The sequence below is a fragment of the Narcine bancroftii genome, chromosome 1 (genome assembly GCF_036971445.1).
Source record: "Narcine bancroftii isolate sNarBan1 chromosome 1, sNarBan1.hap1, whole genome shotgun sequence".
NCBI classification, from domain to species: domain Eukaryota; kingdom Metazoa; phylum Chordata; class Chondrichthyes; order Torpediniformes; family Narcinidae; genus Narcine; species Narcine bancroftii.
In genome coordinates this window covers 38,243,755-38,268,182 of record NC_091469.1, presented here as the reverse complement: position 1 = coordinate 38,268,182, position 24,428 = coordinate 38,243,755, and the positions used below count along the sequence as shown (strand labels likewise).

At 40.6% G+C, this 24,428-nt stretch overlaps 1 protein-coding gene across 3 annotated transcripts in view; it reads left to right on the top strand.

Annotated features, from left to right (window-relative positions):
* Positions 1-24,428, top strand: part of LOC138757214 (ADAMTS-like protein 1) — a 464,147-nt gene that overhangs the window by 430,273 nt on the left and 9,446 nt on the right. For 2 of the 3 annotated variants that reach the window (XM_069924193.1, XM_069924209.1), the window contains 6 exons: positions 1,699-1,810; positions 7,079-7,217; positions 16,350-16,400; positions 17,930-18,134; positions 19,309-19,456; positions 21,104-23,150. In XM_069924193.1, coding sequence (XP_069780294.1) covers positions 1,699-1,810; positions 7,079-7,217; positions 16,350-16,400; positions 17,930-18,134; positions 19,309-19,456; positions 21,104-21,378 — 930 coding nt within the window. In that variant the 3' untranslated portion in view covers positions 21,379-23,150. Of the gene's footprint in view, positions 1-1,698; positions 1,811-7,078; positions 7,218-16,349; positions 16,401-17,929; positions 18,135-19,308; positions 19,457-21,103; positions 23,151-24,428 lie in introns of those variants that run through there. The other variant, XM_069924203.1, reaches the window with a different exon arrangement.

Genomic DNA, 24,428 nt, shown 5'->3' with positions numbered 1-24,428 from the left:
ACCTTCTGGGATTTGTTTGATCTGATCACTCCTCACCTAGATGACATTTAAAATGGAAGATAGACTTCAAGGGACACTACAGGTAGCCACAGGAACTACATGAGGGAATGCAATGAAGGGCTCTTCACTGAAGCCCTCATCCACTCAGAGGATGCTGTGGCATAGTATCTATTCAAGCTATTCTTCCAGGGGCACTTCTTACTAAGATCTATGACTTCCTGTGAACTCAATGCATCCCTGGAGTGCTCTTGTAGCCCACACCATCTCACAATCACATTCAGCTTCCTGCCCTCAGGATATTACCCTCTACCTCGTTTCTATATTTACTGTTTACTGCTATTTTAGGAAATTCATCCAGTCCCGTACCCAAGGAGAACCTTTCCTTCACACTAGAGAATGAGGTAAAGCTGGGAATAAGTTTTGCTCATGTTGCCAGTTTCTTTAAAGTACAACAACTCTAGACAAGTATTGGCAATTTCCTGACTTTTTTCCTGTCAGGTACATTAAGCAGAAGCCTGAGCTAGTGTACATGGCTCCATCGCAACGGTATATCTCTTTTCCAGGTTATCTATTCAACCAACCTTTCTGAGGCTCTGTCTATGAATTTTGGAGTATGCTCTCTTCCTTCTCTTGCAGCTTCATTCAGCAACTCTCCATACTAAGTACAGCAGTGCTCTTCCTAATGCTTGAATTGCAGGGACCTAAGGTCAGGGGTGTAAGGGTAATTGCATCTGTTTAACTTGGCTTGGGTTGATCTGGGAAAATGGTATTGATGTGCATTTAACTGCAAAGGTAATTCACAGTACTCACATTCTTGCACTTTTGAAAACAGACTGCACCATGTAATGCTGGTTATTTGTATCAAGACAGAAACATAATTTTTTGGCTCATGTGTACATGTAGTGCACCACCCAGTTTACGATTCATTTTATTCCATGTTGGTTAATGTTACAACATCTATCGAGATCCAGTAGGATTAATCTTGTGCATGTGTACATTCAGGTGCATCTGTGTGTGAGTGCATGTATACGTGTGTGACTGTGTATGAATAACTATCTGTATCTGGTGGAAGTGAGTGATAATATACAAGTAGCTGCAACATGTACAGCGATATCAGAGAAGTATGGGTTAAATATATTCACATTTTCAAACTGGATTTTGAGGTAGATTTTCAGACGGTGATTCCCATGATCAGAAGTTGTTTGAGTTTCATTCCATGGAGACGGAAGAAATTCTTAGATTTCCATGACTGAATGGTGTGATCCTGAAGAGCATTCCAAACCGCACCCACTCATGAGTAACTGGAGAACAGTTGTGGAGATCAGATAATATCAAGATTTCAATCATCATGTTAACCAAATATTGCTTTCCAGCCTTTCAATAGAGCCTTCAACTCATCGAGTTCTTACAATTGTGTTACATTTATCTCTGCTTTTTCCTGTGCTTATATTATTCTTCCGCAGGCTCCAGATTATGCCATTCAGCTTTATTATTGGCTGCCACTCTACACCGCCAGTCTGTTATCAAGCTACATTAAATTATTAAAAATAAACAATGAGAGAGAGAGAGAGATTTGCAAAGGTTTGACACAATTCAGTATTTAGCATTGTAATGGTATCTGGTAACTGAGGAGATGAGATTAATTATTTTTTTCGGAAGTGTCAGTAGCACAATTATTTCATTGTTGGTCTTTTCCAGATACAGTACATGGGTACAGGTGAGAGTGTGGTCCAGTTTTTCTTTTACCAACCAATTATACATCAATGGAGGGAAACGGATTTCTTCCCATGTTCTGTTACTTGTGGTGGAGGTAATAACGAAATAACTAATCACTCCAATAACTGTTTGGTCTCAGTCATTGCTGTTATTATATCTATATTCATGGTGTTGAAATAACTTCTGAAATTCACTACTGAGTAATTATCTCAGTTTTTCAAAATCTTGATTGAATGCTAACGATTTATTGAGATGCTACTTATTTTGTTAATTACAGAAATACCATTTAATATATTGAATCCTGCTCAAAAAGACCCCATAACCATGCTAATAATCGGACAATTCTTACTTAACATCCACTCCACTAACTTTAATAAGAAATAGGAGCAGGTTATCTGTCTTACCAGATCTACTCTGCCATTCCATAAAATCATGGCTGATCTGGCCAGGGACTTGGCTCAACATATCTTCCCTTTTCCCATAGTTTCCCTATGACGCAAAAATCTAACAGTGCCTTAAATAGATGTGACAAGGAAGCCGCCACTGCTTCCTTGGGTACAGGATTCTACAGATTTTATACTCTCTAGGAAAAGCAGTTCCTCCTCATCAAGATCCTAAATCAACTCCCCTGAATCTTGAGGGAATGTCCCCAAGTTCTACACTCACCTACCAATAGAAACAACTTTTCTGCCTCTTATCTACCCCTTTCATAATTATATATGTTTTATGTCCCCTCTCATTCTTCTGAATTCGAGCATGATAGTTCTATGAGACTCGATCTCTCCTTCTAGGCAAGCCCCTTCATCTCTGGAATTAACTTAGTGAACCTCTTCTGCAAAACATCCGTGGCCAATATATCTTTCCTCAAGTCAGGAGATCAGAATTGCACACAGTATTCCTGGTGTGGCCTCACCTGTAGCCTGTACAGTTGCAGCAGAACTTCCCTGCTCTTAAATTCAATACCTCAAGCAATGAAAGTCAACATTCCATTTGCCTTCTCGATAACCTGTTGCACCTGCAAGCCAACCTTTTGCGATTCACGCCAAAGCACTCCCAAATCCCTCTGCACAACAGCATGCTGCAATCTTACACAATTTAATCAATTGATAATCTGTCCCGTTTCCTTCCAAAGTCAATGACCTCATATTCACCAACATTGTACTCCATCTGCCAGACCCTTACTCACTCACTCACTTAACCTACCTAAATCTCTCTCCATAGTCTCTGTGTCCTCTGCACAATTTGCTTTTCTGCTCAATTTAATGTCATCAGCAAACTTAGATAGACCACACTCAGTCCCCTCATCCAAATAGCTAATGTATATCATGAAAAGTTGCAGCCTTGTACCAACCACTGCTCACCACTGATTGAAACCAGAAAGATACCCATTTATCCCAACTCTCTGCCTTTTTTTGGTTAACTAATCCTCTTCAATGAATCTTGACTCAACCAACTGATGTTGAGCATTGAGAGCACCAGCGCGTGCCCACCCCCCCCCCCACCACCAACATACGTTTTGTGTACGTTTCTTACTATTTTAAGTGCTTCCTCCAGATGTTGTACAACATGGAGGAGCACTGATTCTCCAGTTAAGGGAGGGCAGTAAGTCATAATCAGGAGATCCACCGGGTATCCCTCATGAGTTACTAATCTAGTGAAGATAAATTAAGAAAAATTCTTCATTTTCTTTACAAGACTCTTCTTTAATAAAACTGAAGTGGATTAGTTTAATTTGATGTAACTTAAGGACAGAGAAAACTACCAGGAAATAGATATAACCAGAACTGAAAGGATCATAGTCATTCATTATTCTTGGGCTGTGTGCTCCAATGTGCCAATTTACATTGAGCTGGAAGCCCACAAAACATTTTTTATTGTTTTAATGTAAGTTCATTTTCCATATAACAACTACAGTACAGAAACAGGCCAATTTGGCCCCTCTAGACTGTACCAATTTAAGTGATCTCCTCTTACCTGCTCCCTGGCCATAACCCTCCAATCCCCTCACATCCATGCACTTAACCAACCTTTTCTTAAATGACAAAATTGACCTTGCTGCAACCACCTCTTCTGGAAGGTCATTCCACTCAGCCACCACTCTGAGTGAAAAAGCTCCATCTCATGTTACTTCTAAACTTTTGCCCCCAACCCTTAACTTATGACCCCTCGTTCTGATCTCACCTACCCTCAAAGAGAAGAGCCTATTCACATCTGCTCTATCTATCCCCCTCATAATTTTAAATACCTCTATCAAATTCCCCGTCAGCTTTCTGTGCTCCAATGAATAAAGACCCAGTCTACTCAATCTTTCTTTGTATTCTAGATACTGCAATCCCAGCAACATTTTAGTAATCTTCTCTGCACCCTCTCTTCCTTATTGATATCCTTCCTATAATTTGGAGACCAGAACTGCACACAATATTCCAAATTCAGCCTCACCAATTCCTTGAATAGTCTCAACATCACTTCCCAGCTCCTATATTCTATGCTTTGATTTATAAAGGCCAGCATACCAAAAGCCTTCTTTACCACTCTATCCACATGAGATTCCACTTTCAAAGAACAATGAATGTTATTTCTAGATCTCTCTGTTCCTCTGCATTCCTCAATGCCCTCCCCTTCACTGCATATGTCCTATTTTGATTATTCTTTCCAAACTGAAGCACTTCACACTTATTGATAGTAAACTCTATCTGCCATCTTTCAGCTCACTCTTCTAAGCAGTCCAAATCCTTCTGCAGTCCCTGAAAACCACCTTAACTATCCACAACTCCCCCTATATTTTTGTATCATCCACATATTTACTAACCCAATTTACCACTCCTTCATTCAAATTATTAATGTAAATAACAAACAACAAGGGACCCAAAACCAATCCATGAGGCACACCACTCATCATCGGCCTCCATCCTGACAGACTGTTATCCTCCGTGACCCTCTGGCATCAACCTTCTAGTCACTGTTGAACCCATCTGACTATCTCAATATTAATACATAGTGCCTGAACCTTCCTTACCAGCCTTCCATGTGGAACCTTATCAAAGGCCTTACTGAAATCCATATAGACGACATCTACTGCTGTACCCTCATCAACTTTCCTAGTCACCTCCTCATAAAATCCAACAAGATATATCAAACATGACCTTACCTGCACAAACCCATGCTGGGTGTCCCTGATCAGTCCCTGCCTTCCTAGATACTTATTCATATTATCTCTAAGAATACTTTCCATTAGTTTACCGACCACCAACATCAAACTTTCTGGCCTATAATTGCTGGGCCTACACCTGGAGCCCTTTTTAAACAAAAGAACTATGTTTTCAATATGCCAAACCTGCAGAACCATGCCCCCCTCTAGTGACTGATGAAAAATCACTGTTATAGTCTCTGCTATTTCCTCCTTGACTTCCCTCAAGGTCCTGGGGGAAATCCTGTCGGGAGTCGGAGACTTATCCAGCTTTATATGCCTCAGAAGTTCCCCCTCTATCCTAATCCCTACAATTTCCATAACCACCTCTTTTGCTTCTCTTATCCTACACGATTCCATATCCTTTTCTCTAGTGAATACTGAAGAGAAGAACTCATTCAATATCTCCCTCATCTCATTCGGCTCTGCACACATTTGTCTGCTCTGATTCTCTAAGGGACCAATTTTATCCTTGACTCTCCTTTTGCTATTCACATATTTGTAAAAACCCTTCAGATTTATTTTCACCCTGTTCGCTAAAGCCACCTTGTACATTCTTTTCACTTTCCTAATTTCTTTCGTAAGCTTTTTATAATCCATGTATTTTCCAAGCATCTCGTTTGTACCTTGTGTCTTATATTTAATGTAGGTCTCCCTTTTATTTCAAGCCATCTTTCTAATCTCCCTTGAAAACCATGGTTTTTTCAAACTTTTGGCCCTGCCTTTTATCTTAACAGGAACATAAAGATTCTGCACCCTCAAAATCTCACGTTTAAATGACCTCCAATTCTCCTCTACCTCCTTCCCATAAAACAAATCAGCCCAAAACATTCTTTGCAAATCCCTTCTCATTTCTTCAAATCTGGCTTTCTCCCATTCAAAAATCTTAATCTTTGGACCAGACCTATGCCTTTCCATAATTATATTGAAACTAATGGTACCATGATCATTGGATCCGAAGTGTTCCCCACTCCCCAACACACACCTCAGTCACCTGCCCTATCTCATTCCTCAACATTAGATCCAACACTGCCCCTTCTCTAGTGGGTGCCTCAACGTATTGCTGCAAAAAACTATCCTGCACACATTTTACAAATTCTAATCCATCCAGCCCCTTCACTGAATGTGTTTCCCAATCTCTATTTGGAAAAATAAAATCCCCCACTAATACAACCCTGTGCTTATTACAAATCTCAGCTATTTCCTCACACATTTGCTTCTCTAAGTGAGTCTATTATACACCCCTATAATTGTAACTTCTTTCATTTTTTTAATTCCACCCATACCACCTCCCTTGACAAGCCCTCCAATCTATCTCACAGCAGCACTGCTGTAATATCTTCCATGACAAGCAATGCCATACCCCCCACGCCGCCCCCAACCCCTCCAATTCTATCACACCTAAAGCAGCAAAATCCCGGAATATTTAGCTGCCAGTCACAACTCTCCTGCAACCACGTCTCACTAATCGCCACCGCATCATACTGACAAGTGTCTGTCCACACCTTATGCATGTCCACCTTCCTTACAACACCACATTTAAATTCCTTACATTTGAGATCCACTGTATCTGAACATAGAAACTGGTTAGCACTGTGGTTAAATTACTGGATGAGCAGCCATATTTCTGGGATATCGACATAAAAACTTGAGCTTGAGTCCCACTAGCTGGTTGTGGTGGAGGCAAAAGGGTAAATTTATATTTTTTTTAAAAATCTCATATTGAAAGCGAAAATGCTGTCATAGGTGACCATGAAACTACCATATTGTTGTAAAACCTTGCCGCCTTCCCTACATGGCTGAAGACAAAGTTAACCTGGTCTTTCTATGACCAGACCACACGGAAGGTTGACCCTTAACTGTCTTGTCAAGTGATACACAGGCAGTTGAAACTTCATTTGAATTAAAATAAAGAATAGCATATAATTAAATAATAGAAATTTACAATGCATGATGTCTTTTGGAAATTTGTGTCTCTGTTGACTAAATGTGAACTAGGAGGTCAATTCACTTCCCGGCTCTTAAGATCAGAAAGAATGTTATGTAGGAATGTTAAAGTATATGATAACAAATATTTACATGCATGTAACGAACAAATTGTTGTCAGAGGTGGATGGTGATTGAAGGACATTTTTGCTGGTGGTTTGTTTGAACTTACTAAGCTTTTGCTGTTAGGGTACCAGCTGACATCTGCTGAATGCTATGATCTGCGAAGCGAGCGGGTGGTGTCTGATCAGTATTGTCATTACTACCCTGAAAATGTAAAGCCCAAGCCAAAGTTGCGGGAGTGTGGCATGGATCCCTGTCCAGCCAGGTCAGTACAACCCACATTTGTAAGAAGAATAGAGGGTATTGGATGTGAGATAGGGAAGGATTAGACTGTTGTTGAGTAGCTTTATATAGGTTGGCGTGGCATTGTGGGCCAAAAGGCCTGTACTGTGCTTTTATGTTTTAGCATACATCACCACACTAAATGTTCATGCTGTTGCTTGCAGCATTAGGCCAGATCTCTCTGAGTGTCTGATGTGTTTCCGTGCAGACTCCCAGCTCACAAATAAACTTTCCAAAGCCTACAGAGATAAAGCAGTGAGCCAAAGATAGCAAATCCTTTCCTGTTTTTGCTGGTACACTTGTAACAGATTAAAGTTTCAGTGGGGTTTGATTTCATCGCTTCTTTCCTTTATTGATTTTTTGGGTAGACTAATGTAATTTAATAATGCTGGCAGAACAAACAATAGTTTGGTAAAAGATATCTCCAAGGCAGGTCCACGACAGACTCGGATCTCTGCAACAAAAATTTTTAAACATTGCGAAGAAACAAGGGTGCTTTATTCAGACTGGATATTTGACACTCAAATGCACAATCGGCTCATGATTTGTAACAATATGATTTTCTCCATTCTCCACACTTGCCTTGCCAGAACCAATGATCTGAGGAGGTGGGTTGTTCCTTATGGGAAGGAGAGAGGCTCTGTAATAATCTTTTTAAAGGCAGATTTCCTCTACCAACGATCTGCTGAAATAAATTACCTTTTAAATCAGGGATACAAAAAGGTATTTGTGCCGAATTCTTTTGAATAGAATAATATAGCAATATTTTTATCAGAACGGCATCATTCTGGACATTAAATTCAAACAAAATATGTCTTTGAATATATATACTTAGCAAATAATATAGTTGCAAAGCAAACTAATTTTCCAATCACATGTATACAAAAGTATAATATCAGTTCTGATATTTCCCATCATCCCTCTTTTCCGGACAGAGAGGAAATATAGACAGTCCCTGGGTTACCTTTAACTCAAATTTATATTTAAGTCAGAATAAGTACATATGGTTCTTATTTAGCATCAGTTAGTCAAATGTTTATCTTTGTATATAGCATATATAGCATATATTTTACCTTTCTATGCATGTAAAAACACTTAAGAAACACTCTGAAATACACTACATCATCTTAAACATAATAATACAGTACATAATTGGATGATCTACCTCCAAATGGGGGTAGATGGGAGTATCCAAGGTGTCATAAAATGCTGGGGGGATGGGGGGGCGTTGATTTTATTTTTGGGGTTGAAAGAATTGTAGAGCCTAATATGTGGCTCAGTGGTTTGAAAACTCACTGATCTGCTGCATCAGAACAGAGACAAAAAAAGGTTTCCCGTCAGTGTAAGGCAGCGTGCTACGTATAATGCACAGTGCCTGATCACAGCGGCGACAGCAATAACTTTCAACATGGCCACTTAATTGTCTCTATTCCACAGCTCAGCATCCATACAAACTGGCATTGTTCAGTGGTTTGGAAACTTGCTGGTCTATCCCTAACCCTAACCCAGGGGTTCCCCTCCAAACAAATGGGCGTTGTTCAGTGGTTGGAAGCTCGCTGGTCTGCCCCTAACCCTCACCCAGGGGTACCCCTCCATACAAACTGGTGTTGTTCAGTGATTTGGAAACTCATTGGTCTGCCGCATCAGAGCAGAGATGAAAAAAGTCAATTCGCGTCAGTCTAAGGCAGTGCGCAGGGGCAGTGCAGGGAGCCTGATCACAGCGGGGACAGCAATAACTTTGAACACAGCCACTTAACTCTCTCTATTCCACAGTTTAGCACCTATATTTCAAATATTTTAAATTAGTCTTCCAAGTATTATGAGGTGGTTTAAATAGCAACAACAATTAAACTTTAACATTGCAAATTTAAAACTGTGGATCAAAAAGAGTATTGTACAGCGAATTCTCTCATGATGCTGATCAACCATGCTCAAACAGAAGCTGACAGCATTTTACTTCCGGCCATCTTGTCATTTCATAATTGTGAATTCTTCGTAAATTGAATGTTTTTAACCCAGGGACTGCCTGTATGTCAAAGTTTACAACTTGATATAGATCAGTTAGGAATGTAGGCCAAGAAATGGCAAATGGAAATTAACTCTATGTCAAGTGAGAGATGTACTTTGGTAAGTCAAACTAGGGTCAGCCATACAAGGTGAATAGTAGGCCCTTGGAAAACGTTTTAGAACAGAGAGACTTAGGTGTACAGATGCATAATACACAAAATAGCAACTCAGGTCGACAAAGAGGTGATTAAGGTGTTTGGCATGCTTGTCTTTATTGGCTGGGATATTGAATACAAAGGTTGGGACCTCATGATTCAGCTGTACAAGGTGTTGGTGAGACCACACTTAAAAGTACTGTGTGTAGTTCTGGTTGCCCAACTATGGGCCAAAAGGCCTGTTCAGTACTGTATGACTCCATAATTCTTTCTTTCTCTCTTTTCCCATTCATTCTTATCTTTTTGGACTCTCTCCTCCCTTTCATCTCCTCACAGCTTTCTATATTCCTCACTTCTCTATTCTGCACTGCCTTCACCTTTCACTCAGCATCTCCCCATCCCTTCTCTACCTATCCCTCCCCCTCTTTCATTGCATCTTTCATTTCACTCTGCTATGCCCTTCCCACCCCTCCACTGACCCTAACCGTATCATTCTGCAATCCTCCACTTTCCACTCCCCATTCTTTCTCTCTATCCTACATGAAGTACTACTCTATTCACACATCCTTCCCCTCCTCACCCTTACTCTTCTTTCTCACCCCATCCTCTCCAGTCACACCTGTCTCACACTTGCTTCTCTCTCTCTCATCCTTTCCTTTCACCATCCTCTCCCCATCTTCCCCTTCTGTCCTTCTGCCTCTCCCCAGTCCCTCACTGACCACTACCCCTTTCTCCAACTCCCCTTTTCCCAACCTTTTTCTCCACTCCCGTCTCCCCTTCCCCCTCTCACTTCCCTATTCTCCCAATTCCCCTCATCTCTCCTACTTTCCCAGCTCCCCACCCTTGACCCCCCCTCTCCTCATACCCCTCTTCCCCTTACCCTCTCCCATTTTTGTTTCCTCTGTCATTCCTTCTGCCTCTCCCCTGCACCTCACCTCTTCCCCGTCCCATCTCCCCATCCCCTCTCCCCTTCCTTTCACATTCTTACCCTTTCCTCTCCTTCCCCACATCCTCTTCTTTTGTACCTCTCTCCTCTCAAGCATCTCCCTATCACCCATTAACTCTAACCCCCTTCCTCCTCCGTCATCTCCTCACCTTCCCAGGGCAGTTGATGTACATAAAGAAGAATAGGTGCAGGGAAATGGGGTGATAGAGCGGTGGGATGGACCAGAAGCTCGATGGCAAATGGCTTCCCTCTATGTCACGATGAAATATGAAGTTGCCTTGGCATATTTACAGTATTCTTCAAGTAGTCTTTGGGGTTTTATTTTAAACTTCGCATTGAATATTCTTACAAGAGTAGTGAGATAAGGTAGTCAAAAAAGCTTTTGACATATTGGCCTTCAGGAGTCACAGAACTGAGTATAAAAGTTAAGATGTTATGTTGCAGGTGGACAAGATGTTGGTGATGCTCCATTTGGAGTATTGTACTCAATTTTGGTCACTGTGCAGCAGGAAAGATGTTATCAAGCTAGAAAAGATGCAAAGATGATTGAGAAGGATGTTGTCAGGACTCAGGGGAAGCAGGTTAGGCCTTTAATCCTTGGAGCACAAGAGGATGAGGGGTAATCTCATTGAGGTGTACAATATCATGAGAGGAATAGATCAGTTGAACGCAGAGAGTCTTTTACTCAGAATAGGGGAATCGGTAACCAGAGGACATAGATTTAACATGAGGGTTGAGAGATTTAACAGGAACTTTTTTTACACAGAGGGTGGTGCCTGTATGAAATGGCTGAGGAGTAGTTGAGGAAATGCCCATGAAAAAAATTTGCAAAGATGTGTGGAAAGGGGTCAGTCAGGTGGATCTAATTTGGGTAGGACATTTTAGACCAAAGGGCCTGATTTCACGCTGTGTGACTGCCTGACCTTTAATCTATATCACAGAATCCAAGGTGAATTGATGAGCATGTACAAAAGAGAATGTATTGTTAAAGTGCAGGGATGTATGGTGAAGGGAAATAGGGAGATGACCCCTCTATGAGCCAGCATGAAGTTCTTCTGTTTTTATCAGTGCAAGAAATATCAAACATCCATTGCTCCCTCGGTTGGCATTTATATTTTGTTCTAGTGGTGTGTGGGCTGAGGATTATAAATGGCAAAAGGACATACAGTACATCAAGTTCAAGGTTGTTTATTTGTCATCCGATTGTACCAGTACAACCCGATGAAACAGCATTCTTCGGTCCACAGTGCAAAATGTGCGTACAGACATATCACCCACGTAACAATACATATACACACTTCATATGTACATATATTAAAATAATTATTAATAAATAGTAGAGTCATGGATAGTGGTTTTATCAGTCATTCAGCAGTCTCACTGCCCATGGGAAGAAGCTGTTCCTCAGCTTCGTGGTTCTGGCTCTGATACTCCTGTATCTTTTTTCCCGGCAGGAGCAGCTGGAAGATACTCCGTGCTCAGTGGCAGGGGTCCTCCCTGATTTTATAAACCCTCTTTAAATGAAGATCCCAGTAAATCCGATTGAGGGGTGGGTGGGGTGGGGAGAGGGCAACCCCAGTGATTCTCTCTGATGCTTTTATGGTCCTGTGGCTCCAGTGCTCTACACCAACTGTACAATGCTGTGATGCAACCAGCCAGGACACACTTGATAGAACTCCTATAGAAAGTTGACAGAATGGCGATTAGTAGCCTTGTCTCTGGGCAAGACCTCCTAAGAGATAGCCAGGGTCTGTGTGTTTTTTTCCCATTTCCATTCAGTTGCAAATATTTCTGTCTCTAAATGGCACAGGCTAAGGAGGTTATGTTGAATGGAGAGAATCACTCAAAAGGAATTGGGCAGTACGCATTGTCTGTATTGTTGGTTGCCTTTGCGCCCTAATAGCAACACATTTTATTTAACTCAAGTAGCATGGTTCATTTTTAAGAGAAATTTTAATGTTGCCAGATGGTTAATTTTTTTTTACAACTTAAATTGAATGCATGTTTTTGCTTATGAATTGTGCTAACATTTATGAGATTTCAGTGCTTCCCGCTTTCACCTTTTTTTTTCAGTTGGTTTTCCTTTGATACCTTTCAGTTCACATTACTGCATTCCCTGATAAATATGAGATTAGAGGAAGAAACAATAATGTTCTTTATCGTTTAATGGATATTGAAGTTTGAAAGAGTATGTGAGATAAAAATTCCTGTTGTGTGCAGGAATAAATCTTCAGCACAGGAACGTGAACTAGCTCTTAACCCCCTCTGCCATTCAATCAGATCATAGCTATTTTCCAGCAGCCAACTCAACAAATTATTTTATTGCTACATGTAAAGTAGGCTTCAGGCCTTCTAGCTTTCACCCAAAGACCAAACCTAATGTACTGTACATGTCCACCACACTTCTGCACGCAAAAGCTTCAGAAGGCATTACTGCAGTTTGTTAGAGATTATGATTTCTGGTGTGCGGATTGGGATAAACCAGTGTGGTTGTATCTATTTGTGCTCCCCTCTTGACATTTTATTTAATTTACTTTCTTCATATCAAGAAGGAAGATCACTGATACCCATCCAACTGTTTAGAGTCAGATCATCTTTACCAAGGTCACATCTCTTCCTCAAGTAAGCCATGGACTCCATTCTATCTTCTCTTTCCCCATATCACTACATCCATGGAAATGTTTTCTTTCCAATATAAATCAAATTCCCTTTCAAGTATTCCAATTGAATCTGCTTCTGTGCTCTATTGGGCAGCTCTTTCCAAATCCTTGAACATAAATTATACTGCAGATACTGAAAATATGTTTAAAGCAGAAAATGCTTGAAACATTCAGCAGATCAGAGATAATTTATGGAAAGAGAAATGGGGTAATGTTTCAAGTATGAGATCCTTTGCCATTTTAAAAGCCAGTCACATTAAAAAAATGTTTTCCTGATCTCTCCTCTAGCTCCTCTGCCAGTCAACTTAAATCTTGCTCCTCTGGTTATCAATACTCCAGGCCTTGGAATTAGTTTTCCTTTACCAACACCTGGAGGATTTTGTATATTTCTTCCATATGTTTTCTGAACTATCTCACCCACCTACTTTAGTCTTTCTACATAACTCGTCTTTCCTTCCTTATGTCAGCTCTTCACCACCCTGTCAAAGCTCTTCACATTCTTCCCAGTGTACAGTACTGAGGAATGTTCACAGTCCTGCTGAGACTAACCAATTTCATCAGTTCAGTGTAACTTCCTGGCTTGCATATGCTTTATCAACATCTTTGTTCACTTGCCCTGCCACCGTCAAAGATTTGTGCCCCAATTTACGAAGACCAAGAACTTAATTGTGCCAGTTAGGTGGTATTGCATCTGCAACATGCCTGCCAATTCTCCTGTGTATGTTTTCCTGAAGTCTCCAATGTTTACAAAATTTCTCTGTTCCTCTGTATTTAGATGGCATAAAACCCAGAAAAAGGCATCAGATTGGAAAAAAATCTTCCAGAAAATTTGTATTCAACAACTTTAATTGAGGAGTTGACTATTATCAGAAAAGAAACCACTAAGCTGGGCAGCAAGATGGGATGTGGTTATGCACAATTCTTTTTTCCTTGAAATGCAATGGATAATCAGTGGGATTCTGGAGACATTCCCTCCATTATAGCAGACAAAGTGTACTTTGGCATGGCAATTCGATTCATATTATCACCCATTTTCTCTCATATGTTCATATTTAACTTAGTTTTAATAAACCACAAAAAACAGTACAACACTGAAACTGGCCCTCTGGCCCACGATATCTGCACTGATCATGATGCTAATCTAACCCCATCTGCCTGCACGTGGTCCATGTCCTTCTATTGTCTGCCTGTTTATGTGTCTGTCTCAATTGCTTCTTATGCATTGCTATCAGATCTGCATCTACCACCTCCCCAGGCAGCTCATTGCAGGAACCAACCACTCAGCATTAAAAAAAAATATCCTCTCAAATCTCCTTTAAACTTTCTCCCAGCCACCTGAAGTCTATGCCTTCTACTATTTGATATTTCCTCCCAGTGAAAAATCCCTTATCCTTCCTATCAATGCCTCTTAATTTGATACATATTTGTTTTACATCACCTGGCCCCTTTAGCCTCTGGCACTCCAGAGAAAACAATTCACGTTTGTCAAATTTCTTATAGTAATGCACTCTAATCCAGGCAACATCCTGAGGAACCTCTTCTGCACCCTCTCCAATGCCTCCATATCCTTCCTTTAGTGAACAACTGCTCACAATTCTTCAGATGTGACCTTATTAAAATCTCATACAAGATGCATCATGACTTCCCTACTTTAGTGCTCAATGTCCCAAATGATTAAGACAAGCATGCCTTAAGCCCTTTTTACCATCTAACGTGACTTGCCTATGGGTCAGGCCTGGAGTTCCACATAATTCACATCATAGCATCTGCTCTTGCAATGACTGAAACAAAACAAATCCTGTGCAGTATTACAACTTGAAAGGTTGTCACTGAACTAAAGCATTGGATATACAATTATTATTATAGGAGACCTGAGTTTCCTGTGACATAAACTCAAACGTAAACTTACATTTCATAAAATAATTGTCATTATGGAATAGAAGCTAAAGCTGCATGGAAGTGTGCCGTGAAATGTAGAAGAAAGCCTTAATTGAGAGTGCATGGTACATTTATCACTGGGTGGATCTCCTTTAGTCTTTAATCAGTGTGTCATGCTCGGAGATGGATAATATGTGAAATAGGTTATAGAAAATTCCCTTTCTACGCCAACTTGGTGCTTGTATGGGGTGGGGGGGGTGGGGGGAGATCTTTATTCCAGATGTGCCTTTGTAAGCACAGGCAGGTTTCCGAATGAAAATACATCACTTTTCTATAAACTTTTCCATGTAATATGACTTTAACCTTCTCCATCATTAAGGCAATTCATTCTTCCTCAACATAGTGAACCACAGAGTCAATTTGTTATGGGCATGGAACAATAGAGTCAGACAGAGTGGAAACAGTTCATTCAACCACCACATCCATGCAAACACAGGACACCTCTCCGTATTAATCCAGCCTTTCAGCACTTGGTTAATAGCCTTCTATGCCTAGATAATTCATGCACACATCTACACATTTTTAAAACATAGTCAGCAATTTCACTTCACCGTTTTCTCAAGCAGTGCATTCCAGGTGCTCTCAGCTCTCCAGATGATAAAAGGTCTCTATCGGACCCCATGTAGCAGTAAATCTTTTACTCCTTACCCTAATTGTCTTCCATTTCCATCTATCTTTGATATGGGGAAAGAATTCCTGGAGCTTATTGAATTGATACTCATAATTTTATATATCTGCATCATGTCCCCTCCAAAATGCATCCATTCCAGAGAAAAACGACCGAGCTTTTGATTCTCTCTTCATAACTAAAGTACTTCATCTCAAGCATTATCCTGGTGAATCTCCTCTACACCCTCGCATGTTGCTGAATGCATCTTTAGGTGATCTAATCAGCCGTGTTCGGTGTCAACTGCAGGCCAGCCTATGAATAGCCTTTATGTCTTGGTAGTCCAAGTGCTCTTCGAGATACTTGAATATTGTAAGAATTCCTTGTCCACGATCCATTCAGTGTGTGTTCCAGATCTTCTTGCTGAAAAGGTATTTTGCAAATTCACTCTCAATTAATTAACCCTTACCTTAAAGCTATGCACCACGATTTTAGTTGTACTCCAATAAGTATTTTATCTAGCTTCATATGACAGATCTCTATTTTGGATTCCAACTGCTTTCAAAGATTTAACTACATGTAAACCAAGGTCCCTCTTTTGGTTCGAACCCATTTTTGCTATATAATTTGATCTTTCTTGTCCTCGTTCTTTCTCCCAAAATGTATCCTGCATCTCCAGTTTTGGTACTTCACTGATGTAAGTATCACTTTGGTTAGGCTATGATCATTGAATGTGCTTTGTTGTGAGTGCTTTTCATGCACTCATTGTTAACAATGAATAACTCATTGCTATTCCCAACAGTGATGGCTACAAACAGATCATTCCATTTGACCACTTCCATCCGCTTCCTCGGTACGTAATACTTGAAATGATACTGATGCTGTTGGTAAGCTACCTCCAAAATTAAAGAGAAAATATAAGAGAATGAGAAAGAAATTAAGGATGATTGATTGTGAGAATAAATTAATGAATGAAGCAGAGAAAATGGTTTAAAATCATTGGAATTTGTTGAACTTTCATTTAAACTCTGGTTTACTTACATTGCTAAAACAAAACTCCAGAAAATGTAAGGGCCAATTCTTTGGAGCTAGATTGCCATTGCAAGCTTTTTGTGTTTCTTTTAACACCCCACACAGCCCACCTCCCCCCACACACCCCATCTCCCCCCACACACACAGACCTCCCCCCCACACACCCCACCTCTCCACCACACACACATCTTGCCCCACCTCCCCCGACACACCTCCCACACACACCTCCCATACCCCCACACACCCCTCATATCCCCACACACACCCCACACCTCCACAAACCCCCCATACCTCCAAACACACATCCCATACTCCCAAACACACACATACCTCATACCCCTCAAACACACACTCCATAACCCCACACATACACACACACTCCACCCCATACCCCCACACACAGCCCCCATACCCCCAAATCTCCCCCCACATATCCCCTACACATCCCCCCATACACACACCCATACCCCCACACACACACCTCTCCACACATATCCCCCACATGCTCCACATCCCCACACACACACACACCCCACATACCCCCCACACATCCCCCCACATATTCCCCCACACATCCTCCCCACACCCCCATAGCCCCACAAACACACATCCCACATCCCCCCACACACACCCACACATCCCCCCACACACCCCCAATACCCCCACACACACACACACCCCCATACCTCCACACACACACCTCTCCACACATCCCCCACATTTCACCCCCACACATCCCCCACAAACACACCCCCCCACACATCCCACATTCCCCCCACCCCCCCACATCACCCCATACATCCCACCACACACACTATCACAGAAATGATGCAATTGTGAATTGTGGCAAATGTTGGCTGACCCAACTGGGTTTCCAATTTTCTGCAATTTACAAGTTGCAAATACTTTTTTTTTTCCAGTGTCACATGTGTCAGTAATATTCTGCTCTGAGAAATAATTTCCAGCACATGGAAAAGATAATAAAGCAGAAACAGGAATGTTCGGAATGTGCAATCGGTCATTCAGCATGTCAAAGAAAAGAGGTCAATATTTTTGGTTTGAGGCTGTTCCAGACTTTTGGTTTTAGGTCCTGATAAAAAGTTTAATTCAGAACCTTGACATATTTCCCCAGTAATGCATTTTTGATTTTTTATGCCTTTGTTTAAACTTTCTGGTCTTTTATCTTCTGAAATGAAAATTGTGCAATTGATTTTCCAACTTTCTTATCAAAATGCTTGATTCACAAATGATTTTAGCTGAGGAAAGGAGGTTGTGACACTCATATTTTGCAGTATTCAGACTTACTATCATAGTATGCGAGAAAAAACACTTGCTGTTCTGTGTTGGCAGGTGGGACAGTAGCCCTTGGACTGCCTGCTCAAGTTCATGTGGAGGAGGTGCTCAACTCCGCACTGTCTCCTGTGTAGAAGAAGATATCAATGGACAAATCAATAATGCAGAGGAGTGGAAGTGCATGTACATACAGAAGTTTCCGGTCATGCAGCCCTGTAACCTCTTTGATTGTCCAAAATGGTTGTCTCAGGAATGGTCTCCTGTGAGTAATTTTTACTCTTGGGTTTTATGGTCTCAAGATTCTGATAAGTGTACTAGTCACCAACGAAAGTAAATGCCTTCACAGGCACTTCTGTAATTGTTCATTTTGGGGGGATCTGGACATTATGGAGAAGGCTAGCATTTGTTCATCTTACTCTAATTCTCCATGAGAAGATGGGGGTGAGCTGCTATTATCACATTGTCATGGTGCAGCTGGGGTTGGAGCTCCAGGATTTAGTTCCAACGGTGAAAGAATTCTAAGTCAGAATGCTATGCATCTTGGAGGGCAGCAGACAGGTTCCTATTTGCCTCTTGCCCTTGTCCATGTTGGTACAGCTCACAGGCTTGGTGATGCTATCAGAAAAGCCATTATGTTCTGATGGTGAAGGAGAGAACATTTAGGGTGGTTGAGGTGGGGTAAGATGCTGCTATAAGCATGTCAAAAACTGCTGTCAGTTTAGACATGGTTTGAAGGAATGCATTTTTATTAAATCAGGATCATTCGGTCACATTCACAGCTTGTTTTCATGGCATTTACTGACAGACCCAGCATGTATATAATTCAGTAAAGAAGTAGGTAAATATGTTTAGGCAATAATGTGAATAATTAATTGATTTTATGTCATTATGTTATTAAGTTAAAGGCGAGTTAGTGCTTATTTTTCTCTCTGTCATGCTGCTGAAGGTGGTATTCAAGATGAGCTCATTTCCATCATCATTTTATCAAGTAGTTATTCTCCACATAGAATCTGTGCAGTTGGTGTTAGTAGACTATGCAACTATACTGATTGAACATATTCTCATTGCAATGAATTGCCACTCCAGCTATTCCCATCTGCTCAGAATTATTTGAATCTGCATACATCATTCTCCCACTGAATCCCAGCAGTGAATAACCTTAAGAATTTGTCAACAGGGCTTGCGCACAGCTGGTCAGCCTCATTAATCAATCATTTAAGACATTTTAATAGAGGGGTGTACTGCTCAGAATTTATGTTAAGGGCCTTTTTTTTATAGCAGTAATTGGAATTATCAAATGCTGCCTTTTATTCTGTTACTTTGATTTTACTTAATTTATTTGGTTCACTTTCCCAGTTACCAAGAATTTTCTTGCAGCAGATGTGTGAGCTCTGAGCTGCTGTGTGTTGACAGTCTGTCTGTCTGTCTCTCTCTAGTGTACGGTGACATGTGGACAAGGCCTCCGATATCGGGTGGTCCTATGTATTGATCACAGAGGACTGCATGCTGGGGGCTGCAATCCCAAGACAAAGCCTCATGTAAAAGAAGAATGTACTGTTATGGTTCCATGTTATAAACCAAAAGGTAAGCCCAGCAGTTTCATCCTGCATGATGTTCATAAGTGCACTGTCAAATCCCTTTATCTTAACAAAAGTTTTAATAATTCTTTAAAGGCAGGTTGTGACTTTGTTAATGTTGTAAGTGGAGAAATGTTGTACAAAGATGCATTTTAATTGTACTCCTACAAGAATATCGTACAGTTCAAATTACAGAAGAATGGATTGGATTAATCTTAGAGTTGTGCTTTAGTCCAGACTAGTTAGGGTGTCTGTAAGTAAATAAGAGTTGATGACAATTGACCTAAACTTCTGATGGCAAAAAAAATTCTTAGCTGTAGTGTTTCTTCTTAAATCTGGGCTGTTAATCAGTAAATCTATGTTTTCTCACCTTGGGAAGGGATTCTAAATCTGTCAAAATAAAAGTATGAGAGGTAACAACAAGATTTGCAATAACTTTAACCAAAACAGTTCATAGGGTAAAATATATTGAATGAAATTTGATAATGAGCCCGTCATGAGATGAAAGTTTAAGGAGAAGGGCCAAGTGCCACAGAGATAGTTGATTGGATGGCCTCTGTGAAGTATATTCAATGAATATTAATTTTTTTCCGGATGATTTTAATGATCTTAACTCCTAGTCTGAGTCTGTCAACTTTAGCAATTCATTGACTGCCTCATTCAGAGGATTTTTTTATTGGCCCCAAGTCTATCTATGATTCAAGCCATGGTTTATTTGTAAAGTACATACCCTCTCCAGAAACATTAAGACTAGGGTATAACAAAAAGGAGAACAACCATTGTACTTTGCCCTTAAAGCTACCTCGGTCATTTTGCATCTTACCACCAGCATTTTGCCCAAGAAGGTCATTATTGGAACTCTGTATTTTTACTTGACCTCTCTGTCATTCACAATGAAACAACAAAGAGTAATCTCGGTCTTCTACAACAGTCAAAATGAAATCATTTCCCTGTCAGACCTCAGGATGAAATGTAATCAGCACCCTGTTTAAGCTCAGGTCAAAGTGTAGCCAAGGTCCTCTCTGATCACGTATAAAATCTGTCTTCATTTGACCTCTGGTCAAAAATGTATCTGTGCACTCTGACAGGAAAACATGCTAACAGAGCTTTCTTAGACATGAGGCCAAAGTGTGAGAGTGCCCACTCTAACTTCATAACAAAGTGTAAATATTATAATAAAACTGCAGAAGCTGGAAATCGGAAATAAAAACAAATGATGCTGAAAATACTGAGTAAGTCCTGCATCATCTGTGGTATATGTTTTTCTTCCCACAGATGCTTTGATCCATTAAATGTTTAGTGGCTTGGTTAGTGTAGTGATTAGCGCCACGCCATTACAGCGCCAACAACCTGGGTTTGAATCTGACGCTGTCTGTAAGGAGTTTGAATGTTCTCCCCATGACTGTGTGGGTTTCCTCCAGGTGCTCTGGTTTCCTCCACCTTTCAAAAAACATATGAGGGTTGTCGGTAATTGGGGTATTTGGACAGCACTGGCTCATGGGCCGGAAGAGTCTATTACCATGCTCTATGTCTGAAAAATAAGTACTGTTTTTATTTCAGGTCAAATGTAATCTGTGTCTTTTCTGATGTAAGATCGAAGTGTGATCCATGTCCTCTCAGGTAAAATATGGTTAGTGTCCCTCTTTAATCACAGGTGCCACAGACTCATCGAATCATGGAGAAAAATCAAACAGAAACAGGACCCTCAGCCCACCAGTCATCCATGGATCCCATTTTTATTCTCCCCATATTCCTGTAAATCTTCCCCAGTTTCTACACTCACCTGCACGAGTGTCCAATTGCGCCTTCATTCCGTGTATCTTTGGGATGTGGATGAAGAGCAGGGCACCCGAAGGAAACTCTGGCCGATCATACAAACTCCACAAAAAGCCTAAAGTCAGGATTAAACCTGGGTCTCTGGAGCTGTGAGGCAGTTGTGTTAGCTGTGCTACTGTACTACTTGTTGGCCTGTGTCATCTCACTAACGTCTGGTCAATGTCTCTCAACAATTATGGGTCATCATATACAGTATATGGTCTGTACCTTTTGACCACATGTCACATTGTCTTTTGCTTCCTTCTCAAATCGCAAGGTCAAAATGGTAACATTTCAGGTTGATGACTTTTCAATGAAATGTTCACCCTGTTTTTCTTTCTCTAAAGATGCTGCCTGACCTACTGAGTATTTCCAACACTTTCAGTTTTTATGTTTTCTGGCATTTCTTTGGCTTTTGATCATAGCTAATGGTGATGAAATTATGTGGGAGATAGTAAAGTACTGCAGCTTTCTTCTCTCATAGCTAAATGGCAGCCTTTGATTCCCTGAATGCTGGGTTGCTCGGGCAGTGTTGCATTTGATAATGAGGAAGATTCAATAAATGACCACAAAGTTTTAAAAAATGTATTCAAAATAGCATTAATATCATAGAATTTTGTATTTAGTGTGAGAGGGAGGAACTTGGGTCACAAGGAACTGTATTTAACTAAAGGGTATTACAATGGAGTACACAGTGAACTAAACTGTACTGGGTTAATGGATTAAAGGGAATGGCAATTCATGATACTCATTAAAGTATCTCCCAGGAATGAGATATAATTGGCGAACCAATAGAGCTAAAGGCAATAAATCCCTTAGACAGAATGGCTGTACCCTTGAATCCTTAAAGAAATAGCTGCAAAGATGGTCATTCCATTAGTTCTGATCTTTCCAAATACGTGTAGTTTCTGGGAAAGTGCCAAAGAGTTGGGAAACTGCCATTGAGACATTCCCATTCAAAAAGGCGGGAAGGCAAAAAAAAGTGGGGAACAAGTGGTCGATAGCTTAACATACTGGAGTAATATTAGAGTCAATTATTAAGCCAAAGGTGAAAGGTATTGATGGCAAGATTAAGGAACCTTGCTTGACAAAGGATAGTTGAATCAGAAAAAGGAAAGAAGCAGATGGCAGTTACAGGCAATGAGAATCAAAGGAATCTCTTAAGGAATATTGAGGGTTGGATGAGAGAATTTAAGGAAGTGATTACAAGGGCCAAAAGTGGCCATACAATATCCTTGACAAGGAGACTTTCAACACATTCTTTATTAGGAGTAAGGAGCAAGAGAATATCCAGGGAAAGAGTGGATCCCTTAGGAAACAAAAGTGTAATCTGTGTGCGAGCTGGGGGGAATGTGGGAGATTTCAAAATAAATACTACTTGGCGGTACTCAGCAAGGAGACAGAAGAGAAAGATAGTGAGTTCAGGAAGGGTTATGATGATAGTCTGGAGCATATCAGTCTCAAGAAAGTTGAAGTGTTCCATGACTTGGAACACCAGAAGTTAGATTTAAAAAATCAGGGTCAGGTGACATCAATCCCAGGATGCTGTGGGAAACAATGGAGGAACTAGTGGGGGCCTTGATGAAGAATGATGCAATTTCATTCACTCAGTTGCTGTAACAAAAACCCAAGGATAGCTCATTTATTTAAGAAGGCAGCAAGTAACTGTAAGCCAGTTAACCTTACATCAATTATAAGGAAATTATTGGAGAAAATTCTAAGGGATAGGATTTATGAACCTTTGGGAAGGTGGAGGTTGATCAGGACCAGTCAGCAGCATTTTGTGCAGAAAAAAAGATCTTGTTTCACTAATTTGATTGAATGTTTGAAAGAGGTAACAAAGAAGACTGACATCGTTGACATGAACTTTAGTGAGATATTCGATTAAAATCTTGCATTGTAGGCTTCTCTGGAAGATCAGGGTGAGCTGCTTCATTGGATCAGTGGTTGAAGACATTGAATTAGAATATTGTGGCCAGAGATCAGTGCTGGGGCTTTTGTTGTTTATGGTATTTATTAGCAACTTAGATGTGAATGTAGGTAGTGGGATTGGTAAATTTTTAGATACTTGAAAATTGGTTTTGTGAATAGTGAGGAAGGTAGACTAAGTCTAAGATCAGATAGAAAGTTGAGTGGAGTGTTGGAGATGGAATTTTATCCTGATAAATGTGAGATGATGTATCTTGGGAAGTCAAAAGGGAGTAGGACACAGAGTAAATGAAGAATTGTAGAACCATAGAACACTACAGCACAGAAACAGGACCCATCAGCCCTTCTATTCTGTGCTGAACTATTTTATTTGCTTAGTCCCATCAACCTGCTCCCAGTCCATAGCCCTTCATACCTCTCCCATCTATGTACCTGTCCAAATTCTTCTTAAAAATTAAAACTGACCCCGCATTCACCACCTCAGCTGGCAGCTCATTCCACACTCCTACCTCTCCCTGAATTAAGAAGTTCCCCCTAAACCTTTCCCCTTTCACTCTTAACCCATGTCTTCTGGTTTGTTTCTCACTTACTCTCAGTGGAAGAAGCCTATCTTCATTTACTCTGTCTATCCTCTCATAATTTTAAATACCCCTATCATTCTTCTACACTCCAGGGAATAAAGTCCTAACGTGTTTAGCCTTTCCCTGTAACTCAGTTCCTGAAGTCTGAGCAACATCCTACATATCTTCTCTGCATATTTTCAATCTTATTCATAGATAGGTGACCAAAACTGCACACAATACTCCAAATTTGGCCTCACCAATATAACAGCCCAACCCCTATACTCAATATTTTGATTTGTGAAGGCCAATATGCTAAATCCTCTCTTTACAACTCTATCCACTATTCTTTTAGCCTTCCTGATTTCCTTCTTGAGGTTTTTCTTGCATTTTTTTTACACTCCTCAAGTATCATGTTGCTCCATGTTGCCTATACCTGCTATACACATTTCTCTTCTTTCGAACCAGATCCCCAATATCCCTAAAAAAACCCTAGGTTCCCTATGCCTGCTAACCTTGCCTTTACTCCTGACAGGAACGTAGAAACACTGTACTTTCAAAATTTCACCTTTGAAGGTCCACCACTTATCGAGTACATCCTTCCCCGAAAATAACATCCCAGTCCGTGCATTCTAGATTCTTTCTCATTTCCTCAAAACTGGCCTTTCTCCAATT